The sequence below is a fragment of the Nesoenas mayeri genome (genome assembly GCF_963082525.1).
Source record: "Nesoenas mayeri genome assembly, chromosome: 3".
In the NCBI taxonomy this organism is placed as follows: Eukaryota; Metazoa; Chordata; class Aves; order Columbiformes; family Columbidae; genus Nesoenas; species Nesoenas mayeri.
The window spans coordinates 60,441,317-60,457,524 of record NC_137544.1 but is presented as its reverse complement, the minus strand read 5'-3'; the positions used below and the strand labels follow the sequence as shown (position 1 = coordinate 60,457,524).

The following is a 16,208-nucleotide window of genomic DNA, read 5'->3' as shown; positions in this document are numbered from 1 at the left end:
TTTTCCCTGCAAAAAGTTGTCAAGATACTTGAAGTGGTGGTTGGTTGGTGAGAGGTCAGGTGAACATGACGGATGCGTCAAAACTTCACAGCCCAATTTGTTCCACTTTTGAAGTGGGGGTTGTGCAACATGCATTCAGGCATTGTCATGGAGAAGAATTAGGCTCTTTCTGTTAATGGATGCTGGCTGCAGGTGTTGCAGTTTTTGGTGCATCTCATTGATTTGCTGAGCATACTTCTCAGGTGTCATGGTTTCACCAGGATTCAGAAAGCTGTAGTGGATCAGACTGGCAGCAGATCATCAAATAGTGACCGTGACCTTTGTTTCCTGCAAGTTTGGCTCTGGGATTTGCTTTGGAGGTGGTTCTCAGGCCAGCTGCTGAGCTGGTCATCACTGGTTGTTGTATAAAATCCACCTTTTGTTGCACGTCACAATCTGATCAAGAAATGGTTTGTTGTTGTTGCATAGAAGAAAAGACGGCACTTCAAAAAGCCAATTGTTTTGGTTTCCGGTCAGCTCATGAGGCCCCCATCTATCGAGCTTTTTCACCTTTCCAGTTTGCTTCAAATGCCAAATGAGCATAGAATGGTCAACATGGAGTTCTTTGGCAACTTCTGGTGTAGTTTTAAGAGGATCGGCTTTGCTGATTGCTCTCCCTTGGTCATTGTCAACTTTGGATGGCTGGCCACTACATTACTGACCTTCAAGGCTCTTGTCTCCTTTGCAAAACTTCTGGAACCACCACTGCATTTTACATTCATTAGCAGTTCCTGGGCCAAATGTGTAGTTGATGTTGCGAGTTGTCTCTGCTGCTTTACGACCCATTTTGAACTTGAACAAGAAAATTGCTTATATTGGCTTTTTGTCTGACGTAATTTCCATAGTCTAAAATAAATATAAACAGCAAGAAATAAGTCAGTAGCAAAAAAAAAAAAGTGCATTAAAATGATGTATCAAACAGCAAATTTCAAAAATGCAAAACCTGCTATTACTTTTGCACCAACCTAATACATAGAGATCGTCACTACACTATGTTGTGGAATTATGGAAGTGATGTACATTACATCATGTCTCAGGTAGATCTGAGATTTTATAAAATCTATTGCATTCTTTTTATCTTCAGGAATAACTGAACAAACTTCTTTCACAAGAACTGAACAAATAATATTTTTATATGATTTAAGTGTTATTTTGTTCTGTATGTTATTCAAGCCTGACAATTTCTTGTTAGCAAGAGAACACGAAGTATGCAATATAGATGTGGCTATAGACCACTTGAATACAATTTATCATTTTAAAAACAATTGCCTGTTGATAACATAATGTGAACAACATGAGAAAACAAGATGAATTCTATAGACTGAAACGTAGCTAATGTAAAGACATCCATTTTAATGAGACTTATTGCTGCTTTCAGCATGATGTGTAGTCTGCTAGATGCATAAGGAAAGTTAAGGAAGAAATGAAGTTCAACAGTTGCATTGAAATTCTTGTGAATACTCAGCCCTAGCATCAAAGACAAAAGAAGATGATGTGGGAGGGGAACTGTCATAGTGGAGTAGTATAGGGAAAAGTGAATAAAAGGCTCTGGTGGTGGAGAGACTTGTCTTGTAAGCTGCAGATTGTCTTATTTGAGGGGGATAGTGTAGCCTATCTCATGTTAGTTCATGTTAGCTGCTACATATTCATAGCTAAAAATCGTCCTGAAGGCCACAGGGAAACTTGTAGTTCTCGAAAAACTTAGCAAGTCAAAATAAAGCCTGAGGCTCTCCATAATCTTGAGTTGCTGAGGGACTTATGAATATTAATAGATGTCTTTCATTGGGGTAGGACTTGCGGCAATTAAAAGAACATCACTGCTGGAAGAAGCCCAGTGGATCATCTGTTCCTTCTGCATGGGACCTTGTCTATAAAGGTAAGTTTGGGGCTTGGGGCTTGTAAGTCAAAAAAACAAAGCAGAAAAAAACATAATAGGTGCCTCATTCAGCATCTGTTAAGTTTTTACAGCTATTTTGTGTAGCCTAAGGCCCCAATTTACCTTTACAGATGAGGTCCATGCAAGAACATAGGTAATATGACTGTGGCCTTGTCCTGACAGTGATGTCTGAAAGTTCCTTTCTTGAGAAAGCCTTTAGGAAGAGGGGGAGGGGAAAATAAATCTGCTACTGTTTAGGGTGTTTGGAAGGCATATCACATTAACTGGTAAGTATGATTTCGGTCTTACTTCATTGAAATGGAGAGGCTACAGTAATTTAAGCAATAAATAGATTTCAAGTCAGGGAAATTGTTATTTTAAAACTGCATTGATACATTCCTGTGACCTGTTATTCTTTTTACTACAGGAGTAAAGATCAGCAGCCTGCTTGGTAAAAAGGGGAGCTTGGAGAAACTGCAGAGCTATTGGGAAGTGGGATCTTTCTTGGGGGCCAGTATGTTGGCTAATGACCACATAAGAGTGATCCAGGCTTCAGAAAAGCTGTTTAAGCTAAAGGCACCGGCATGGTAAGGTGATAAATGAGATCACATATATTACTGTGTATTAAAACATTGGACCCCTCCAGCTTTCACTTTCAGGATTGTATTTAGCTGAAAGGAGATTGATTGGTTTTGTGAGTTGGTTTGTTTGTTGTTTAGTTGTTTGTGTGGTTTTTTTTAACAGATTTTGCTGTCTGTATTGTTTCACTGAACTTTTACCCAGACAAGGAATTCTTTTCCCCTTTTGCCCTTATTTGGGAAGTCATTTGATGTGGGTCTTCAATTTGATATCTGAGCAGGGCAGATTCACCATTAGCTCCAGGCTCTTCTGAGGGCAGGGTGGAAAGGAGGGGTTGTTTGTGGGCACTGTGCTTTAGTGGTTACATTGCTGAAGAGAAGTGGTAGTGGCATTAGCCTGGAGAAAAGGAGGCTGAGGGAGACCTTATCACTCTGAAAGGAGGTTGTAGCATGGGGGGTGTTGGTCTCTTCTCCCAAGTAGCAAGTGATCGGACAAGAGGAAATGGCCTCAATTGCACCAGGGGAGGTTTAGATTGGCTATTTTAATAGGAAAAAAATATTCGCGAAAAGGGTTGTCAGGCATTGGAACAGGCTGCCCAGGGAAGTGGTGGAGTCACCATCCCTGGTGGTGCTTAAAAGATGCATAGATGAAGTTCTTAGGGACATGGTTTAAAGGTGGTCTTGGCAGTGTTAGGTTAATGATTGGACTCTATGATCTTAAAGGTCTTTACCAACCAAGGTGATTCTATGTGGATCTGAAAGTTTTTTGGGAATACACACAGCTTGGCTAGAGAGGCATGGATGTAATTTGGAATGCTATGGTAGTTAATGCACATACCAGCTGTTTTAGGAACTTGCACTACTCGGCCCATTCATGTTCAAGTTGAATTTCATTATGATTGAGAAGAATGTACATTGAAGTCCAGTTACCAGAAAGGTTGTAAGTATAGGGTTAAAGGCAGCCCTGTAGGCTCAACACCTACTATGCAAAGGCCAGGAGACTGACAGTGGCCTCCCAGCACCTGTTCTGCTTTGGATGTAGCCAGCAAGTAACCTACTTGTCAAGGGCTGGGATGCTGTTAGCTGGGGAGAACCAAGATTTCTTTCTGACTGAAAAAGTTGTCACTCTGCCAACTGAAAGAGTGCATATGTCACAGTCTATGCATTTTTGTCCTTTTATAAAGGCTAGAAAGCGTCTCAAAAAGCTGATCAGAGGAGAATGTATGTATATGTGCTAATATATGGAAATGCTCGATTTCTATATTGACATAAGATAGGAAACTGTCAAAATTAAGAACTTCAGTTTTCTTACCAAATATTTTATAAATGCTGTTTACAGGGTATTTATCTACAAGGTTTTCCATTTTTACTATATGCATGTTTTACTGAGAAGCTGGATAGCACTCTCTGGAAGTCTGCTTATACAGTTTTCAGGAGTTTATGAATGCCTTGTTCTCAGGATTTTATGTACTGGTGCACTGGGGTTTAAGTCTGTGGACTTTGAAAATAGAGCACACTCATTGGTGCTTTGGGAAGGATTTCTCCAGTGAGCAAGTTCTTCCTAGTCTGTTACCTGCTGTTCAGCAGAGCCCACTTGATGCCAAAGGGGGTAGATAAGCCAGATATCCCCATGGCCTAAGAAGGATGTTTGGAAAATGCACAGCTATGGAACTGTTCCCAAAAGGCTCTGAGTTTACATTATACCTTCTTGTCATAAGCCTGGAAACAAACTTTCCATGAATAGCCTAATAGCACAATAAAGTGATAGCTGTAATAAATCCTCTGTAAGAATGTGCTATAGATCTCATTGCTGTGGTTTTCATGAAGTTTGTGTAAGATTATCTTTACGACTTTTTTTTTTTAAAATGCCAACAGAAAGCACTGTTATGAGGAGCTCCATAAATCAGCACCAGAAAGAACAGCGGAGAGAGGGATGAGCTGCATTTAGGGGAGACATTCAGCATCACTGTCCTTTCCCTGGCAATGCCAACAGACTGCTTAGCGTAGCTGTTATCATATTTGTAGGGTAATCAATTGCAAAACTGTCGTGTTTTAGAAATCTTTGTTAAACAATTGCCAATGCAGATACAATGCAGAAGGCAGAACAGTGTAGAAAGTTAAACTAGTAGACTTTTCACCGAGGTTTTTGAGGTTGGTCACTACTGACACAAGGTTGATGTAGGCTCAGCTTGGTCCAGAGGTAGAGGATTTAGCCACTTCATGAAGCTTTCATGATTTAGGATAGGAGACAGTATATGGAAGCAGGAGTATATGCAGGAAGGAGTGTCCCAGAACTCATTTGTATTTCAGATTACTAATATAGCAGTTCTAAATGGGGAATTGCTATTATTAAAAGCAATCCTAGAGAACCAAAATTTTACCTGCTGCTGTGGTGTTGCAATGGTGAATGCTTCCATTGTGATTAAAGATAGAGGCATTATTTACAAAGTATATTAAATTTATTCTCTTTGTGTGCTTGGATGATCACAGGTACCTGAAGTCTATTGTAGAGACTATTTTGATATATCAGCATTTTAAGAAGCTGACTCCAGAACACACGGCCAAACAGGAACTTGTGGACTTCTGGATGGACTTCCTTGTTGAAGCCACAAAGACAGATGTGTCTGTAGTTCGATTCCCAGTAAGTGATTGGTTTTTATGGTGGTGTTTTGTTTTGTTTTGTTTGATAAATGGTGGCATCAAGGAAACAAACATGAAACATTGTTTGTTTTTAGGTTGCTGGACAATAAACTGCTTGTCCAGAGAGGAGTTTATTGGGCCTGCATATTAGATTGGTTTTAAATGATTGCATGTGGCTACAATGGGATTGCACAGTGTGTTCCATGTGAAAGTAATGATGAAAAAATTCAAGACAGAACTTTGCTATTTAGTGTTTGCTGCTGATAGGTATCCTTGTAAAGCAAACATTTGCAGTGTATTCCAGGTGGCACTGTATATTAACTACATTGTGTTTTGAAGAAAAGATGTTGAATTTAGTCTCTTGCTAGCTCAGCAGGCTTTGCATATTCTACTGCCAATCAAGCCTGCACTCTGTTAGAGGTCAAAAATTAGCCTAAGCAGTCAGAAATCTGTTGTTCCAGCTACTAGACAATGTATTTCAACAATATTGCACTATAAGTATGTACATACTTTTCTGATTTCTTCCACAAATACTGTGCTGTTTTTTTCATGAGATATTCTGGTGTTGTACAATGTCCTAAAAGTATACTGTAAAATGATCTTTGTTCCCTGTACATATTAGCTATATACATATATATATATGTGTATATACACACATGTACAGAAAATTTTGGGTTTTTTTTTTTACTTAAATAGAAGTTGTCATTGCCTCCCAGATCCATGAAGTGCATACTGGTTCTTTGGTACAGTTCTTTTGGTTTCCATGTGTAGATGGGTTAATAATCCATAAGGAAGATTCTAATGTTGAACAGCAACAGCTTGAGGCAGTAAAGTAAAAGCAACATGAGCCTCTCTAGGGTGTCTGGTTCCCCTTCTCCAAGGAGCATAGATGTAAAGTTTTGCAGAGAAGCAAAAAAATCTTTTGAATGCTCTACTCTGTTTTTTTTTTTTTTTTTTTTGTAAAAGACAATGCCATATTCTTTTTAGTGGGTTGGTTTTGTTGTTTTGGGTTTTGTTTGTTTGTTTTGTTTTTTTTTTGTTTTTCTTGATGAAATGGTGCAATAAGATACTTTAAATGGGCTCTAAGTTATAAAATTGTCCAAGTCAAATGGTTTGGATTTTTATTTATGAGACTAATTGGAACTGATCATTGTGATAACAAGAGCTGAAAGTTTGACTGTGTTGTATACGAAACTACTATGTTGTTGCATAGAGACATACATGATCTCACATACTACAAAAATTCTATTTGTGCATATTCCTTAGGAAAATCACACCCTGGAACAAGTCTACAAAATGAAACACAGTAACTTTGCTTATCCTCCCTTCTTTCAGATTCTTGCAAATAATTTATCCTAAAAGAAGTTTCTTGCAGATTTCCTGGTTTTAAATTGTTCTTGGAGCTTCAACTTAAGGACTTCACTGTCCATCAGCACTTGCTTGGCTGTCAGTTGCTCTCTTGTGTGGTAGCATCAGTGTCATCATCCTCTTTTTGGCATTAGAGGAAGAAATGACACAGTGTATGAGTAACTTGCCATAGGCTGAAGACCCCAATTTGTAAAGTGGTCTGAACCAGATTTTAGACATTCTAAGTGTCTGGAAATGCCATTTAACACATTTGAAATCCCGCTGGTCATAATCTACAGGGTTAAACAGCTAGCTACTTTTCAGAACTTGGCTTTGCACTTTTTCCAGGCTATCTGTGTGTTCATTGACTCTGTAGGAGGTGACGTGGCTTAGATTTGACTCTATGCCTGTGACTCTTTCCAAGACTGTCTGCTTAGGTTTTTATGTAATATTTTTTAAAATACATATACACCAAGTTGCCCCAGTCAGTCATAATTTCCTACAGCAATTCTTTGAACTCCAAAAATTTTCAAATGTGAAATTCTGTATCATGGATATTTTGGAGATGGTGTATGATTGGAATTTTTATTAGGACAAGGAAGTACAGAAAAAAAGATTATCAGCTTGTTTACCATCTATAACTTAGTCCCATTTTATAAACATCAGCTAATCTCTGAGGGTCAGAAATCTTCCTATCCATTCTGCAGTGGAAGAGAGTAGCTTTTTCTTGAATCAATAACAATACTTGACATTCTGAAGAATGAGAATATCTTCAACACAGACAATATAGATTGGGTGTTTTAGATATCAGATCTTAACCACTGAAAATGTAAAATAAATAAGTATGATTACAAACAACATTTTTTCAAATAGCCAAACTTTGACTTTTTTCTGCAGAACATTTCTTCTTTAAAGCATTTCTGGAAGCTTTAAAATCTGGAAGTTGTTCTGGCAGAACATTTTTAAAGTGTCTGGGTGGCTGGCTTCATTTGCTAAGTGCTTATGTTAGACTAAATCTTGCTGCGTTGCATCTTATCCCTTTTACATGGTGTTGCTTTGTTTTGTTTCACTTATTCCAGGAAATTTTCAAGAATCTTTAGCTGTCAGCCTCTTGCAGTGGTGTGCTTGTTCCTTTTGAGCAAATAATTTGATCTGGTGGCTACAGTTCACAGTGGTCTAAATCAAAAGCAGTTCAGTCTAGCTCTAGGTTGATGTGTTTTTCTGATTTACCCAAATGCACTTCTACCAAAAGATGATAAAGTTATACCATGAATCGTGTCCACATGGGAGATGGATGTTCTTGATTGGCATTGCAAGAGAATGAATTGTGACAGAAATATTTCAAAATCTGATAGTTGTCAGAGAAATAATTTGGAAAATTGAGTGACATAATAGCCTTACATAAAAAGCTAAATGAAAATTTGCTTTCTTTTTTTAATCTTAAGTTTCTGTGAGCTATGCTAAACTAGCCCAGTACCTACAATTTTACCTTGCATTCTGTTTACACTTTTTTTTTCTGCTATAGTATAACTACAGAAATAGTTTAACACATTTAATACTTTTTAAAGTTCTACATATTTTGTGCTAACTCTTGTTTTTTCTCTACAAGGTTTTAATATTAGAACCAACAAAAATCTATCAGCCCTCGTATCTCTCCATCAATAGCGAAGCTGAGGAGAAGACTGTATCTATCTGGCATGTGCTGCCTGATGACAAGGTATGCCATGATGTTGTCTGTAGTAACTTTTTTCACAATTTAAAAGTATGCATGGTACAGAAGGCATGTAACATGTAGACACTTGCATCTAATGATAGATTCTGCAAAGGAGAAGTGTTTTAGTAATGCACAGGAAGATGCTGTGGACATATGTTGCCATGCTTTCTTTTTTTTAATAGAAAAAAATTAAGAATGCTATGTTAAGTTTGTACTGTTGTTCAATGGATCTTTTGTCTCCATTTTTTGAAAGTAACTTGCATCTTCTTTCAGGTTGTTTTAAAACAGTGTACAACATACAAGAAGTCTGTTGCTTAAGACTTTTAAAGTAATTTACCACATACTGTCATCATACAAATAATGTGGCATGAAGTTACTTATACAAACAGAATTATCTTCTTCCTGTACTTGCAGTATTGCTTGTCAGCTGTGGTAAATACTCCTTTAATATTAAGTAGAGGTTGGTGTCTTAAAATAAGAGCAGAATCAATGAAAAGTCAAAGCAGCATTTGGGAGAAGAATAGGTAGATGCTCAGGAGGTCTAGAGATTGGAAAAGCTGGGAGGTCCATATGTCAAGGTGTGAGAAAGCCAGACTTCTTTGGAAAGGAGCTTAGAAAATCTAGAGATGCAAGGGGAGTGGAAAACCTGGAATGTCTATTGCATTCTGGGATGTTTGGGAAGCAAATTGTTAGTAAGAGGACAGGGAGGACATCGCAGAACCTCAGAGAAGGATGGGAGCACGGAAACGTGGGGGAAGTATATGAAGAGTTAATGGAGGCTGAGTCACCTGGAGGCACAACACTGGACATGGTGTGATTTGTAAGAACTAGCACTATTCGTTCCTCCCTGACACTATTTTGTTTGCCTGCAATATAGGACAGTGAAGACCCTAATTTTCAGGTAATCCACCCCTCAACCTTCATACTTGCAGTCTGGAGCAACATTATTGCATGCAGAATAAGTGCGGCCATACCAGTTAGGATTTTTCTTGTGCGTTCATGAGAAAATGTAAATGGTCAGTGGCTGAAATAGCATATTTAGAGCACAAGCTGAAATGTTTGCCTAGACCAATGAATTTCTGTTTATTTGTGGTTTATTCTGACTGATGTTTTTCCAAGTAGGCTCAGCATCAGAGAATAATATAAAAAATAAATTTATGCAATTCTTGAACAAAACCAAAATTTGTCACAAAGTAAATAATGATTTGTCAGTACTACAAAGTAAACCTTGCTATTGTAAAATATCTGTTCTGAAAGTATTTCTATATTCAGAACTTATTCTGTTTAGAAACTACTTATTTGTGCTTTTTTTTTTTTGGTAGGCATTTTTGTGTGTGTATGTAGTTTACCCCCTGAATGATACTTTCCAGTCTGTTAAGTGGCTTACGTATAATATAAGAAGGAACATAGGACTAGAAGGAATTTTCTGGACTGTTGAGTCCTGGTCACCTCTGTCACAGACATTCTTGCAATATAATCATTCACATAAAGTGATCAGGCTCTGTCTGAACACTAGTCAGTATTAAATACTGTCTATATTTGCCTTTGGTAAGAGATTTTATGAGGGAAATGAAGAGTCTTGGTTTGATCCTTACTAGTCTAAAAACAGGCATTTTAGGCGCTGATTAACAAGCAAAGATGATGTATCCTGACTACAAGGACAGGTTAAACAGCTGGGTTTGGAAACTGCTTCAACTATCTAGTTTCGGTCTACCAACCGTAGGTCTGTCGGAGGTTTACCAGCTCACACTTCAGATTACAGTTCATTTTGGCTCATAAATTAATGATTCTACTTGTTTTCCAAAATTCAGTCAGTGCTCTAAGAATAAGAATTGTGAGTTATGAGGTGTATGAACTTTGTTTCATGCACAAATAATATGAATTTCCATTTGAAGTCCTCAGTGGAACTCAGTTGGAACCTGCAACAAGCGGATTTGTAATAAATAGGCAAATGGCAGTCAATACCAGGACAAAAAAATTGGCCTCTTCCTTTTCTGTGGCTTTTTTAGCAGTACACCTTAATATTTATGCCTTCATACCAAGTTTAACATAAACAAATGCCTATAAAAATCAGATAGCATTATGTTTTGTAGAATGCATGTTACTTTTGGCTTGCAGTTCCCTATTTTTTGCAGCCCTTTCTGCATGGGATTACAGGAATGCAATAGTGTTGTTTGCAAGTTTGAAATAGAACAGCCTGTCTCTGTTTCATGTTGGCTTCTGAACCCGTTTTGAGTTTTCTTTTGGGTGGTTGGTGTTTTTTTTTTTTTTTGCCTAACCAAAGAACAGATGCTGAATTTGGATAGCATGCCTGATATGTTTACTCCAGTGTATTCAAAATTTGGCAAGATTGTGAGGGACATAACTGTTATATTATTTTGTTGTCAGAGAACATCATGTGGTACATAAAAGATGTATGAATCTGTGAGAGATTAGTTCCACATAGGTGACAGGTAAAACCCAGAATACTTGGGCTTCTTGTTATGCTGCTTGAGTATTTCTGCCTGTCAGGACATATATTTTAACTTATTTAGATTTTATATCATTCCCAATAGTGGGAATTGGACAAGTACCAATAGCTAAGCTCTGAAGAAAGTTTTCAAGCATGGAAAATTGGGAGGTGTCAGAATTTGTATATGGACGGAGGAGTAAAAGACAGTGCAGATACACCTTCCTTATTAGCAGAGGGATTGAGTTGGGGATATTTCTTCATGCAAGAGAGCCAGGCAACTCTAGTTTCACATACACTTCACACTACCATTAGTTGGTACCTCTAAGATGCAATCCCACGTTGTCTTAATGTCAGGCTGTTCTCCTATCCATGTTCCCTAGTGAAGAAACCCTTTCCCCCATTTAGCATTGAAGAGATACTGGAGTTACTGCTTTGTTCTTTGCAAATATAATGGTGTGAAGCTTGTGCTTCAAGAGAGATGTTTACTTGTAATTTTGGTGTGTTGTGTTAGGCATTTTATATTAGCATCACAGTCTTTACTGTGATTTGAACAGGAAGGAGAGAATTACAGAGGAGGAGAAAATTGATGTAAGAAGCCTTAAAGCAAGCTGTTTTAGCTGGGAGAATAATTTCCTCTGTTATTTGCTGCATATTGTGCAACTATCTTGGCAGTGCATCCGTTCCGACTCATGTGTATTTCACTATTCATTAAGTGTTTTATAAGCTACACATTTTCATGTCTTCTTTTGGAGTACATTTGATTATGGTTGTATTTGACACTATGCCCTTATGCTATAATATTACATCTCAGCAAGAAATGTGCCTTTTACTTGCACAGGTCACTAAAATGCCAAATAAAATTCAGCTCTAGAAAGCAGAGTTTCTTCAAATATGTTGCTCATTGTGGTGGGATCTCAAGGTTGCCAGGACTTTGGGGTGGCATAGTTCCACCTTCTCCTGTAAGAAGAATGTTTTCGTGAGAAGATACAAAATACTTCTGTTTCCTACAGTGAAGTTTTTTTATGATAGAATATAAACATAGAGTAATATGACTGTCTACAGACAGAACTCAGTTCTGCTGATGTGACAGATGTAAATTTTAAAGATCTGAAAATAAGTGAGGCCTGGCTCTTTGTGTTTTCATAGAGCAGCTTCTTTCCTTCTTTTCAGCGGCTCTTGGGGGTTTCAGTACTTTCTTAACTGCTGTCATCTGGATTCTGAGGGTAATAATCTCCTTGCTGTCTCTTTGGACACTTGACCTTCAGATTTGCTTCTTCCCTGGGCAATTCCTCTTACTTTCCAAGAATTTCCTGCTTTGCTCTCCAGAGTCAGGCTTCCTGCTCAGAGCTCTCTCTGCCTGGTCTTCCCACACACCAGGGCACTAAGTGTGCAGAGCAGCCTCGTGTTATTTTCAGAGGTGGAATTTTCTCCCCCCCGCCACTTTCCAGTGGGTCATGTGTGACCCCCAGGTTTAGCACCCAGACCAGGCTCTACTGGCAGCCCTTCTAATCTGCTGTTTTGCATGCTTTCTAAATAGTGTATCATGTTTGCAGAGTAAGCAGTGAAGAAACAAACAAAGGAAAACTTCAATCTAGAGCTTCTGTTGCTTTGGGGTAAAAAACAAACCAACAAGCAAAAAAACCCACCAAAACACAAACGAACAACCCACAGCACCATTAAAAAACCCCAAACCTGTTAAAAGGTGATAGGCTGTTTATAATTCAAGTTTTTCTCCTTTCATGTCTTCAGTTTCAGACTAGAAGATATGCCTACTGGTGCTTTGTTCATAAAAAGCAATGTTTTATTTATTTATTTTCTTCTGTGTGTTACAGAAAGGTATCCATGAATGGAACTTCAGTGCTGCTTCTATTAGGGGAGTAAGGTAGGTCTTTTTCATTTTATGAAATGAGAAGAGTAATTGAATAAGTATGGTATTAAGCTGATACTGTCGGACCTTGGTAGAGTAAAAGGCACAGAATTGGAGCATAGTATTGCAGGTACTTTCACGGGTGCCCTGCTCTACGTGAAGCCCCAGGAGGCTTCTTCCTGATTCAGAAGAGATCACTTACGTTATGTAAAAGCTTGCAAACATAGCTCATTAATTTAAAGAACCAATATTTTCAAAATGTTGGTAGTCACTTTATGCTCATTGAGATTGAATTAAAATAACTGCCAAAGTTTTGTGCCATTTTACCTGAATTCTGTCACAGCCAGACAGTAATATGTGGATGCAGAGCAGCAGGATATGAGGAAATGGAAGGATTGGGCTGTCTTGCAGTATCCTAATTGCTTACCTGTTGTAGGGTTTTGACATGAGTGTGTATGTTTGGCTTTAATTTTGCTTCTGTCTGTTCATGTGTACAGCAGCAAAACTGTTTTAGAGAAGGCCTATAAGGAGAGGAGTCTGTCAATGCAAGGTGGTGGATAGACCACGAAGTGAAGGGTTGAAGATTGAGGGAACAGAAAAGAGAGTCAATAGAAGAAGAAGCAAGGGGGGGAGAACAGCCACAGAACCCACAACAACAACAAAACACTACCAAAACAAAAACCATACAAAAATCCCAAACCTCCCAAAGATTATTCATGGTGGAGTAGATACAAATGAATTAATAAATCATAGGATCATAGGTCATGTGCAAGACTGGCTTGACTCAATTAGAAGAGAAGATGTTATATGTTGAAGGCCATCTTTCTTTAGCATGCTTTCCCCTTTGGGATGGGACTTTGCCATCTACTTGTTTGATTTCAGCAAAATGTTTTTTGTCTATAAAGGAGACTTCTTCTAGGGAGAATTCTTCACTGGGGGCGAGGGTTGTGTGAATATTGTCAGTAGAGAACAACTGAATTTGAGCTAGTGGGTCTGCTTTGCTAGCCCAGGTTGAGCATAGCATGCAGCCTTTTTGACAGGGTACACCCTTGCCATTTGTGTCTTCTGATAGTAAGGAAATAGTGTTCTACCACTGCTATGACCCCTTCGTATCAGTTCTTCATCTTGGTTTGTTCTTTTTCCCTAGGATTTATCTGTGCTTTGGCATCCTGCAACTTTCCACTTTGGTGTTTACTTTTAGTGTAATTTAGAGGAAAAAAAAAAAAAGGCCAGAAATCTTGCGTTTTTTTGGTAGTCATTGCCCTGTTCTAATAATAACTGTTCCATACACAAAGCTGTTGCTATGTCTGCAGTACATTTTTGCACAGATGGATGATTCTTTTTCTTTCCAAAAAGTAACTTAAAAAAACAAACTATCCATAGGCATAGCAGTTCAGTCCTGTGGGATCCAGCTTATTTTAGGCAAAAATTGGAATGATATGCTTAGTTCAGTCTGGTTTGGGTTTTGGTTACAGTATGTTTTTATGTGCTTCTAAAAAAGGAAGAAGTATTTATTTATTGTCCTTTTTTCTCTTCCTTCCCCTCTCACTTATTAATGTACAAGGCAAGTCTTTGTACCTCTTGGAGGCTTTTTCGGTAGCGGACTCCATAAATATTTACTGCATCACATAGGGAGGCAGCAGGTCTGAGGAAATGGCAAATGTTTTTGGTAAATACTTCAAGGAGGTGGCTGAGGGGTCACTACTTCTGTATGCTGCATATCAGCCAGTGTAATCGGTGTCTTATTTCATGAGTAAGAGTTTGACTCTCAAGAACCGCAAAGGGACTTGGCAAGTAGATGGAGTTCTCTGAGCAGTGCAGTGTTAAGTCTCACTCTGTGTGCAGGGAGTCATGGTAATTTGGTTTAGCTTAATGAACTCATTGATTAGTGGTTTGTGTGCCCATGTAAATAACTCTGGTTTTGTCATATACCTTCTTGACCTCTTAAACAGAAATGTTTAATATTGAATCAGCTCAAAAAGTAGGGTTAATCTTGAAGGGCTTCAGCAGAGCTTTTGGAACATGGCTGCTACCCAAAGGTGCTTTGCATCTTAGGTTATCCAGAAAAGTCCTTAGTGCTCTGCAGAGCTGATATCATATGAGCAAGAAGAGAATATCTTATTTTTTTCCAATTTAAAAATAAAGTAGCAGACTGAAGTTGCTAAACTACCAATTGACTTTTTCTCAGTGTTTGGGACAAGCCCTGCATTGTGAAATAACTGCTCCTTGTGTTGTTTCTGCGGGAGAGTGCCTCAGAGGTCATGCTGATGAATGTGGTGTTAGGAACGGCGAAAAAGTTGGATTCAGATCTGCATCCAGTTTTCTTGGTAGCTTAAGAATTGACAACAAGGATGTTCATCTTCCATTCCAAGTTCTTGGAGCTTGGAATCTCGTCAGACTGCTTAATTATGACAGTGAGAGGTGTCTGTACTGCTGCACTTCTAGAAAACAGACAGAAGTTCCACAAAGCTGCTTTTCTGTCGTTGCTGCCAGTGCTCAACTGTTTTATCTGCTGCTTCATCTGGAAGTGTTAGAAAGCAGCAGTTACAGCATTTGTAGTATTTCTCCTGGACTAAGGGGAGTTCTGGACACATGGGAGCTGGGCACAAGGCCACGCTGCATCGTGCTTCCCTATTTGTCTTCTGACTTCTGCAAATTCAGCCCCAATTCTGCTGTTGTAGAAGTTGGTGGGTACTATGTGCACTTAGGAACTGTAAGAACGAGGCATTTCCTGAGCAAATTATCTTGTGTCTCTTTATGACCTGGTATTTTTTTAATCTTTTTTCACTTTAACATTTTATTTTTTTCCCCCAGGCAGGAAAGCAATGTATAAGCAATATAAATACTCACTTAAGAGTCTTAAATGTTTATGAATTTGCCTGCCCTCTGTGTACGCTCCACATTCTTACCCTTTAATTTACTGCTGCGATAGTGACTTCTGTGCACATCAGGTTTAAACTGACAGTTTAATCAGTGAAATGTTTAAACTCACATTAAACTTGAAATACATGAGTAATTCTGTTAATATCAGTTACTCCGTATCTGGAGAGTTTACCTTTATGCTTGAAAACATTTGAATTAAAAGTTAGTTTATAAATTGGAGACAGTGACTGTCTTCCCAGATCCGTACATTACTTAGCACTTACACATTTTTCCTAACATAAAAATAAATCAGTCACCACACCGAAAGACAAATACTCTTATAATGAAGCTTGCTCTTCTCATAAGTAGCTTTATGAAAGGCAGCCCCTAGCTTGTCTAAAGAGCCATTTGTTTATCAAAAGTTACAGGACTCTACAGTAGAGGAATCATAAAAGGAAGAAAGAATCAGACAACCTATTAAAGGTTGAAAATTACAAGCATTTGCCAGCTTGACACCTGGCACTCAACATATGACCAAGTTGCAGAAAGAGCTATTTCAAATAATGTTTAATATTTTCTGTAAGGAGCGCCGTAATGACAACTGTACCAGAGTTTGCACCTCTTCTGTGGAGACATCTGTGCATCCATAAGAAAATGGCATATGTATTTCTTCATTATTTTTGTTCTGTTATAGCAGATAAAACCAAAACTGAAGAAAGGCACAGTTGGCCAGGACTGGTAAAATCATTTGCCCCATATTTTGATGCTGTCTTAGCTTGAAAATGTTTTTCCAACATACTATCAATGTACCAGTTCACGAGGAGCAAATCAGA

At 38.3% G+C, this 16,208-nt stretch overlaps 1 protein-coding gene across 1 annotated transcript in view; it reads left to right on the top strand.

Annotated features, from left to right (window-relative positions):
* Positions 1-16,208, top strand: part of MAP3K5 (mitogen-activated protein kinase kinase kinase 5) — a gene marked incomplete at its 5' end in the record, with an annotated part of 102,810 nt that overhangs the window by 58,040 nt on the left and 28,562 nt on the right. The window contains 4 exons of the mRNA XM_080341344.1: positions 2,343-2,502; positions 4,984-5,134; positions 8,090-8,197; positions 12,479-12,528. Coding sequence (XP_080197470.1) covers positions 2,343-2,502; positions 4,984-5,134; positions 8,090-8,197; positions 12,479-12,528 — 469 coding nt within the window. The remainder of the gene's footprint in view (positions 1-2,342; positions 2,503-4,983; positions 5,135-8,089; positions 8,198-12,478; positions 12,529-16,208) is intronic.